At 36.6% G+C, this 10086-nt stretch overlaps 1 protein-coding gene across 1 annotated transcript; it reads right to left on the reverse strand.

Annotated features, from left to right (window-relative positions):
• Positions 1 to 681: 681 nt before the first annotated feature.
• Positions 682 to 1623, reverse strand: LOC308428074 (olfactory receptor 11H6-like; the record flags this gene model as incomplete). The annotated part of the gene is made up of 1 exon (XM_080926346.1): positions 682 to 1623. One exon carries the CDS (start codon positions 1621 to 1623, stop codon positions 682 to 684), a length of 942 nt encoding a protein of 313 aa, XP_080782472.1.
• Between the last annotated feature and the right edge of the window lie 8463 nt (positions 1624 to 10086).

Consider the following 10086-nt stretch of genomic DNA (forward strand, 5'->3'; position numbering starts at 1 on the left):
ATGGTTGATCAAGAGGTATCTACCAAAGTTGTAGGGTATAACACAACAATGAATTGGGGAGAGCAGGCTACTTAGAAATGACCAATGAAATCCATAGGAGGCATGGGCAGAGGGCAGAGAAGGCTGTAGTTTGTGTTCTCTGCAATACTAGGAGTGATCCTGATCACTGGGTCTGGGTTCACAGGTAGAGTAGAGAACGTCTGCAGGCAGTCTGCCTTTTAAATTGTTTTCATTTATATTTACTTTAGTGACATTTATGTGCTATGTTGTTTTCTAAGATGACAGAATCTAATGCATTTCTCATTTTTAAGGAACTATCAATTTAATAAAGATGGAAAAGCATGAAGTAACAGACTCTGGGCAGCTAACACAAGGAATAAAGAAAGACATGTTACAAACAACATGCTATACAAAATACAGTGAATTCTGCCTGGGGGAGTCTACACCAATTATAATTTAAAAATTTCTCTCTATGAAAAGTCATCATCTACTTACTAGTCTCTCAGTTAATTAATAACCGGTGGCTTCAGGCTTCTGACGTTGTCATATAAGGTTGTGGTCTACAAATATGTTGGACCACATTAATTGTTGTTCTGCAATGTTTAAAAGCAGTTGTCACATGTTGGGACCACATCTGGGACTCCAAACTCATTTTAAATAATTCAGTATATCTAAGAGCTCCTAAGAGCCTCCTCCTACAACTTTTTTTAAGGCATCCTTCATTTCTTTATTTCGGAGGCTGTAGATCATGGGGTTGAAGAAAGGAGTCAAAACCGAGTAGAACAAAGTTGTGAACTTCTGCATGCCCTTTGCTTGTCCTGATCCTGGGCTTACGTATGTTATCATGACTGAACCATAAAATAGAAATACAACTGCCAGGTGTGATGAACAGGTAGAGAATGCCTTCTTTGACCCAGCAGAAGAGGGCATCCGTATCACAGCCCTCAGCACTAAGGTATATGAACCAATAATGTAAAAAAATGTGCCAAAGATGAGGAGGGAACTCATAGTGCCACAGATGAGAACAGTGCCTGGAATTGGGACACAGATTGAAGCTAGAGCCAGCAAGGGACCAAGGTCACAAAGAAAGTCATCTATCACATTTGGTCCACAGAATGGCAGCTGTGTAATGAGTATCACTGGGATAAGAAACCAGAGGAACCCATAGACCCAGCAAAATATGACAAGGCTGCCACAGAACCTAGTGGTCATGACAGTGGGGTAGTGCAGTGGGCGGCAGATTGCCAGGAACCTGTCATAGGCCATGATGGAGAGAAATAAACATTCAGTTGTGCCCAGGGAGAAGAAGAAGTACAACTGAAGTAGGCACTGAGCGAAAGAGATGGATTTTGTCATAGAAAGGAAGTTGACCAGCATGTTTGGCACATCAGAGTTGATGTAACATATCTCTAGGAAGGAGAAATTTGCCAGCAGAATGTACATGGGTGTATGAAGCCGATGATCCCAGTGCACTACATACACAATTGCCATATTTCCAAGCAAAGTCAAAATATAAATCATAAAGAATATAGAGAAAAGAAAGATCTGTATTTCTCTGCGGCAAGGGAAGCCTAAGAGGATGAAGTGACTCACAGTATGGGAGACATTTCTGGCAGAGGTCATTGTCTTCTACTCTGTGAAGATTACAGATCCAGAAATTATGATTTTCTGCCTCCTCTTCAAGAGAATTCATATACATTCCGGCCTATGGAACAGGGCATCCAGAAAAGTACTTTCTATTTGTCATTTTACTCCAACAGCATTGTTGTTGAGAAAACCTATATATTTATATTCTTAATTAGAAACCATTGATCAGTCAGCATAATAGTTATAAACAGTTTTGTAAAACATTTAAAATTTTTTTCCCTTGGAACTAAAATAAATGTGAAAATAAACATATTTCCTTTCTTGTTTCTCAGCATGTAGTCAGAGAAATGTCTGGCAAAATTAAACTGGTATTTTAAATTTGTACTTAATCTATTTATAAAGATAAGAATTGAAGCAATCTTATAATTTAAACAACACAAAAGAGAGAAAGTGAGGTTTAAGATTTTACATATTTTATCATTTCTTCCAGAGTCTAGTGATTCACATGACCTATCTATCCATGCCTTCTTCCAAACCTACCAGATAGATCCCAGATCCCATATCACTACCCAGGCCTAGTTGGCCACCCCATTTTATGCACTATTCTTATTTTGGTTTCAGCAAGGAGTCACCTGCTACTACAAGAATGCCCCTTCTGCAATGCCTCCAACCTTTGCCCATTCAGATCTTCTGCTTCCTTCTTCTCCTTTTCTTGCTCTAGCCAATGAATTGCCCTGATCTCCCAATTCACACATTTTCTCCAAAATGCAACTGTTAAACCAGGTTCCAAATCCCTTGTTCTGTTTTACTCTAGTCACACATATCACTACTAATATCCTCTTCCTAAATGCTGCCAAACCCCATACCCTTCTATGGCACATCCAACCCTCATACATAGTCATATATTTTTATATTCCAGATTTCAACCAGAAAGCATGTGTCCATCAACCCACTTTTCTCTGTTCATTTGGCTTTATTCCACTCAAACTATTTTCAACATCTAGTCACAACCTGTCAGTACATTCTCTAGTCTACCCCAACCTGCTTTGTCTACATCAGACTTAGAACTAGAAAAACAAATTCCATATCCTGAGAACTGATCACAAATAATACATACAATATGAAGTAACAAGTCAGGACACTTTTTTCTAAACCTATCAGTCTTGTATAAATACTTGCCAATGAGAATGTCCTGAATGAATCTCAGGACAAAGAATTTCAAAGAGAAATCATAAACTTCATCAAAATATTCAAGGAGTTTATGGAAGACACAAACAGTCCAGTAAATTTGCTGAAAAAGAATTTAAGGAGAATACTTAAGAAATGTCCAAGAAGAAAGCTAACATAAGAATGATGAAAGAGACAACAGCAATTCAGGATTTGAGAATAAAGTTAGAAACATTGATGAGGACTTAGTCTGAGATAAAGATGAAATTGAGAAGATTAATAACTAAACTAGAAAACTCAAGGGAAAGCCTTAAAAGTATAGGCTGAGCAACTAGAGAAGCTGTGCAGTGTTCTCCCTCCTGAGACCATGGATAGCTGAGCCCCCAGAAGAGCCACAGGAGTGCTCTCCCTCCTAAGCCTATGGGTGAGTCCACACCTCCTCTCCACTGACTATCAGGAAAGAGGCCACCAGGAACTGTGGGGCACAGGTAGCGTTGTGCAGCCTGAGAACGGAGGGTTCCGGCCCAAAGCCAGAGCTGGCCCTCTGCCATTAGAACTCACAACCTACCCTCAAAGAACTGAACACCCAGAATAAATATCCCCCACCCTGAGCCCACAGGCCTACAGATCCACAGAAGAGACAAGCCCAGACAGACACAAAAAGATCACCTAGCATCACAGACAACAAGATGGCAAGAGGCAAATGCAAAAACCTAAGCAATAGAAACCAAACCAACCTGAAAATATCAGAAACCAGTTCTTTCACTACAGCAAATAGTGAATATACAAACACCTAGATAAACAAGATTTGGACTTAAAAGCATACTTTGAAATGATGATAGAGGTCCTCAAGAAGTGCAAAAATAACTCCCTTAAAGACTTACTGGAGAACCAGGAGAATATATATCAACAAGTAGAAGCCATTAAAAAGGAGACAAAAAACCCACTAAAAGAGCTACAGTAAAATACAACTAAACAGATGATGGAATTAAAAATAAAAATAGAAACAATAGAGAAATCACAAAAGGAGACAACCTAGAAAACCTAGAAAAGAGATCAGGAGTCACAGTTGCAAGCATCACCAACAGAATACAAAAGATGGAAGAGAGAATTTCAGGGGTAGAAGACTCCATAAAAGATATTGACACATCAATCAGATAAAATGCAAAAATAAAAAAGTTCTTAACCTAAAACATTCAGGAAATCCATGACACAATGAGAAGAACAAACCTAGGGGAAATAGGTGAAGAAGAGAGTGAAGACTTCCAAGTGAAAGGCCCAGTAAATATCTTTAACAAAATCATAGAAGAAAACTTCCCAAACCTAAAGGAAGTGTTGACCATGAACATACAAGAAGCCTATCAAACTCAAGATATATTGAACCAGAAAAGAAATTTCTCCCAACACATAATAGTCAAAATACCAAACGTTCAAAACAAAGAAAGAATACTAAAAGCAGTAAGGGAAAAAGGACAAGTAACATATAAAGGTGGACCAATCAGAATTACACCAGGCTTCGTTTTTTTTTTTTCATAATTTTTATTAGATACTCTCTATTTACATTTGAGATGTTATCTCTTTCCCCTGCCCTGCTCCTATCCCACCTCCCCCTTCATTTGCCTTCACAAAGGAGCATTCCCTCTGAATCACCCACACAGCTTACTTCTATTGCCCTTGTTTTTCCCCCAGAAGGTTGATAGTGAGTGAGTCGCCTTTGTTGAAGATACAGTACACTTCAGACACAGGGTCCAGAGGGCCCTGATCTGTAACTGACCTGAATTTCTCCCCACAGAAGGCTCCACACAAGCTTCTAAAGTAGAGAAGCAACCAACAGTCTTACCCAGGTATGATGCCAATAACCACATTCTATAATCTTAGTATTTGGGAACCATTGAGTATTTGAGTTTGAGGATAGTCTGAGCTACATCATGAATTCTAGGGAAGCCTAAACTACAGATTGACATACTGTCTCAAAACAAACAACCCCCAACAAAAACAAACAAACCTATCTATCTATCTATCTTTCTATCTATCTATCTATCTATCTATCTATCTATCTATCTATCTATCTATCTATCTATCTATCTATCTATCTATCCATCTATCCATCCATCCATCCATCCATCCATCCATCCATCCAACCAACCAACCAACCAACCAACCAACCAACCAACCAACCAACAAACTAACTAAAACAGATTGCACTAAGCCAAAATAAGGTGTTAAGGATGTAGCTTAGTTGTAGAGTGCATGCAAAACAAAACAATGCTTCTCCCTTATTTTCCATTACCAAAGAAACCAGGGCTTTCAATTTCTTCACTGCCAGCTGTCTCTGATCCCTCTGGCAGATACCACTGCTGGCTTTGCTCAGAGCACCATTTTCTGGTTGCTGCTCTTATGATTTGTTTTAATATCACCTAGGTTCCAGCATGAAAAACTTGATGACTGACTCTCTCCACAAGGCCCCATCCTCACCTTGCTTACCTGTGGAGGTCAAAACCACTGCACTAAAAGCAGCGCAGGAGGCAGTCTAGGGAAGCTGTGCTTTGATTGATCCTTATTTTCTTGGTCATTCTTTGTCTTAATGTTTTATTCAGGTCAGTAAAATCTGGATTTTGTTTTATCTTTAAATTCAAAACAAAGAAGGATGCGTATCTAAAATTTAGGCTACAACCTCACTCAAAGTTTAACTCAGAAAATATTTATGAATAAATATACTATCTCTGATCCTTTTATATTCTTTTTCTGTTTTATAAGTCTAGGGCTCTCAAGTTGTTTATTGACCATTCCTTAACAATATGCATTCTCTACACAAAAAAATCCAATGAACTCATAAATAAATTTAACCTAATATGTGCAAATTTTGACAGTTTCCAACATGTGTTAACATGTGTGCTTGTTACATCACCAGATGACACACAAAAATTAACTGGAGTAGCATTGATTCAGGCATAATCACAGATGTGCAGTTCCCTTTGCTGATATAATTATAACAATGTACAGAAATTAGGATCTTAGGTCCCAAGAGGGACAGTCCAAGCGTTGGACTGTAGGATTTTTTAACCCTGCATTGGCTCTGCATGGATTACTCCACAACATGCTTAGGATATAAGATCAAAGAGAACAAACAGGACTCCAGTTTTATTTCCAGTTGATTGTGGCCACAGGAGAGGAACTGCTGGCACCTCTCTAATGTAATTGGGTGTGTGGCTCAAACTTTGGAGTTCCATTTACAGCAAATGATCAGCTGCCAAATGACACAAAAAGCCATGACACTGCCCTGTCTCTGGGTAGCTGCTGTTCTCAGGTCCACAGGGCTTCCCAGGAGGAGACAACTTAGCTTTGGAAAAAAATCAGTGCTTTGGAAAGTTCCTCTCAGCGTTTTACTATTGTATTAAAGTCCCTAGAGCTCATTCACAGAACTTTTTGAAAACTAAGCTGGTCCCATATGGTGCTTGCTTTGCTGAGTCTTTGAAGTGGAGGATGCTAGTCACTTATTATCAAGTGTTTCAATCTACTAGGATAGTTAAGATTTTAATTTGCTGTCAAAAATTAAATCCACTTTCCCTTTTTATTATGCATATTTAATATATATTCTGTGCCTCATGTGTGTGATTAAAATATCTATAAAATGCTAAAATGTTTCAACTCCAAAAACTGTGCATCAGTATTTGAAAACAGCATCTGTACACAGCTAAAGTAAGAATAAATGTTTTTTTAAAAAAGGTATCGAAAAACTACATGTCTTGGGAAATGTTTTGGTAACATCAGACCATTTACTGAAAGTTTTATAGAAGCAACTTTTAGACTTTATATTTGTGGCATTTGTCTCTTACTTTCAATTTATTTCAGTTTTTAAAATTCCTATTCATTCTTTACGTTTCTTTAGATAAGTGAATAATGAATTTGAATTCATATTTGTAAATTCTCTTGGCATCCTGGAATATAATATATTTATGTTTGAGAGTTAATTTTTTTTAAAAAAAAAACTGAACAATGCTTCATCTTTATATCAGTTCTGTTATTTATTTTGTTGGGTTCTTCCTTTCTTTCTTTCTTCCTTCCTTCCTCCCTTCATCCCTTTTCTTCCCCCCCCCCCCTTTTTCTTTCTGAGATGAGACTTGCTGTGTAGTGAAGGTTACTCTTGAACTTGCTACAGTCCCAGGCCCCTGTCTCCTTCTGAGAGTTGGAGTTACCTCCAGATGCACACACTAGATTTCTTTCTAATATCTTCTGTTTTGTTTTTCCTTCTTTGGAGTGAAGAGCTTCCTTTGTCTGATTTCATCACAGGTATCTTTGGCCTTGTCTTTACATTTTATCTTGCACTGTGGTTGTTTATTGGCTTAAATTATTTCAAGCCTTCAGCTAAGTTTTCAGACAGCATACTACATTATGTTATGCTTTTAAATACAATGAATGTTTTATAACACATATTTATATACCTGCATAGTAAAGTATCTTTTAAAATAATATAATATTGTTCTTTTAAAATAAAATTTAAAAATTTGAGAGACATTTTAAGAAGTGAAATTTCACTAAATATTGTGGGTACTGTATCACTAGTCTAATTTTTACATAAAGCATACTAATTTAAGAATGAAAGTATAATTTTCTTATTTTTAAATTAGAAAAAAATAATAATTAGAAAAACAGGAACCTAGAGTTGTTATATTTGCAATGGAATAGTATTCAGGAAAGTTGTTGGAGGGGAATGTTAACTTAAAAATAACTTTCTGGCAGACAGTTTAAAACAACCAGAGATTTTAAATCATTTATACTCATTGAATAAAATTAGAGATGGAGACGTGATGAATAAACTAATTTAAAATGTATATCATAATTTTCTGGCAAACCTGTTAACACGCAGACTCTGACTTAAAGCAAGCAAGTAGAACATATTGATTCTTTGTGTGGCGAAGGCTTATGTAGTTCTTTGTATTTAATAGAGTTCTTCACCTATTGGGAGTTTATTTAGTTTTAAATATTTTTTGCTATAAAAATAAATAATAACAAGTTATAAAATATGGGAAGAAACAGAACTGAATATTATTAGCACTAAGTGTTACGATTAAAATGATAGACTGTGTTTTATTTCTTCACGTCTATGCTAAAGAACATTTCAGCTAATGTATATTACTTCTATAATTTGAAAAATATTACTCAATCGTGATTTTGAAAATACTTACCATTTTCAAGTGCATTTTGTGATCTTTGCTGTCTCTGGAATATGCAAAGCTGCTAGGAAGCCACACTTGACTTATGCGGGGGGAATCCTATTGCCCCTTCATTTGCTGCTTAGATTTTAAGCTAATAAATGCTGACACAGAAGGGTCCGAGCAGAACATCCTAAATGCTCTATTTTACTTTTGAGTGAGCAATATCTTTTTATAAACACAGGAAATAAAGATCAAGTTTAAAACATCATTGTAACACATTATAGGGAATAATGCCCACTAATTTATGAAAAGAGTTGAATTTTTAAGCTTCCTTTACTATAGTTATTGTATCTGCATGCTAGTTTTCTCTTTTAAGAGAAACACAGCTGTAAAGGGAAGTTCACAGAGGGTGTTTGACCTTAACTCAATAAATCTAATTTTGAGAAGAATTCTGAAGTTTAGAAGAAAGCTTGCAAAGCCATAATAACAGAAAGGACTGAGTACCACAACATAACTGGTTTTAATTTTTTTGCCATTTAGTGGATGCAATCCACAATGAGAAATGGCTCATCTTAAAGCCAGAACCATTCAGTAGAAACAAGCTCTCTTCAACTCACATTTTTATGCTGCAATTATAACATGAATTTTTCACGTTCCATTTATGGAATGGGAGCATTTGTCCTTTGTTGAGGCTGCAGGGGCTGAGGCACAGACTGAGAATAGGAAGGTGTCTTCAGATGAACAGGTCTTTTCTCTTAATCCTTCCTGGTCTCAGAGCTCTTTCCCTTGTGCTTACATTTGCAATGCATTTGAGGATTTTTGTTTCCATTTGGAGAATATATTCTCTCATTTATGACAAGCAAAGATAACAATGAGAGCTTGAGTTATTTGCCTGTCCCTGGTGAAAATTAGCTGGACTAAAGCCAGTTTACTTAATGTAGAGCTCCTTGCTGAAATTTCCTTAGGGGAATGGACACTATCACAGGGATATATATATATATATATATATATATATATATATATATATATATATATATATATATATATATATATATATATATATATAATTGAACAGCTTTGTTTAAAAAAACAAAGATAAGTATACAGATTTTAAAAGCATTTTTGCATAAAAGTATGTGAATACATTTTTGTCAGTACTTGAGTTTTTTAAAGATTTGATAGTATGCATTAAGGTCTTACTAGTTACAATGAGCATAAAGTACATGTAAAACAAGATGTAACCTGGAAATAGTCAAAGTTTTCTTGGTATGTAAAGATTAAGCATAATGGTTTTTCATTTTCTTTTCTTTTCTTTTTTTTTTTTTTAGCCTTTGTTTTTCTTGAACTTCATATGGTTTGTGAGTTGTTTCTGGGGTGTTCAGAGCTTTCTGGGGTTAGCATCCCACTAGCAGCAACTGAATATTATGTCTGTTCTTTTGTGACTGAGTTACCTCACTCAGGATGATATTCTCTAGATGCAACCATTTTCTTAAGAATTTCATAAAGTCATTGTTTCTGATAGCTGAGTAGTACTCCACTGTGTAAATGTACCACAATTTTTGTATCTATCCATCTACTGAAGGACATCTGGGTTCTTTCCAGCTTCTGGCTATTATAAATAGCACTGCTATGAACATTGTGGTGCATGTGTCTTTGTTGTATGTTGGAGTGTCTCAGAGGTATATGCCCAGAAGTGGAATAACTGGGTCTTCAGGTAGTACTATGTCCAATATTCTGAGGAACCGCCAGGCTAATTTCCAGAGCGGTAGTACCAGTTTACAACCCCACCAACAGTGGAGAAGTATTCCTCTTTCTCCTCATCCTCTCCAGCAACTGCTGTCATCTGAGTATTGGATTTTAGCCATTCTGACTGGTGTGAGGTGAAATCTCAGGGTTGTTTTGATTTGCATTTCCCTGATGACTAAGGATGTCAGGCCCTTCCTTAGATGCTTCTCAGCCATCTGATATTCCTCAATTGAGAACTTTTTGTTTAGCTCTGTACCCCATTTTTAATAGGGTTGTTTGATTCTCTGGTGTCTAGCTTTTTGAGTTCTTTGTATACCTTGGATATTAGGCCTCTATCAGATGTGGGGTTGGTAAAAATCTTTTCCCACTCTGTTGGCTGCCATTTTGTTTTCTTGACAGTGTTCTTAGCCTTACAGAAACTTTGCAGCTT

This window comes from Micromys minutus (assembly GCF_963924665.1).
Source record: "Micromys minutus genome assembly, chromosome: 12".
NCBI lineage: Eukaryota > Metazoa > Chordata > Mammalia > Rodentia > Muridae > Micromys > Micromys minutus.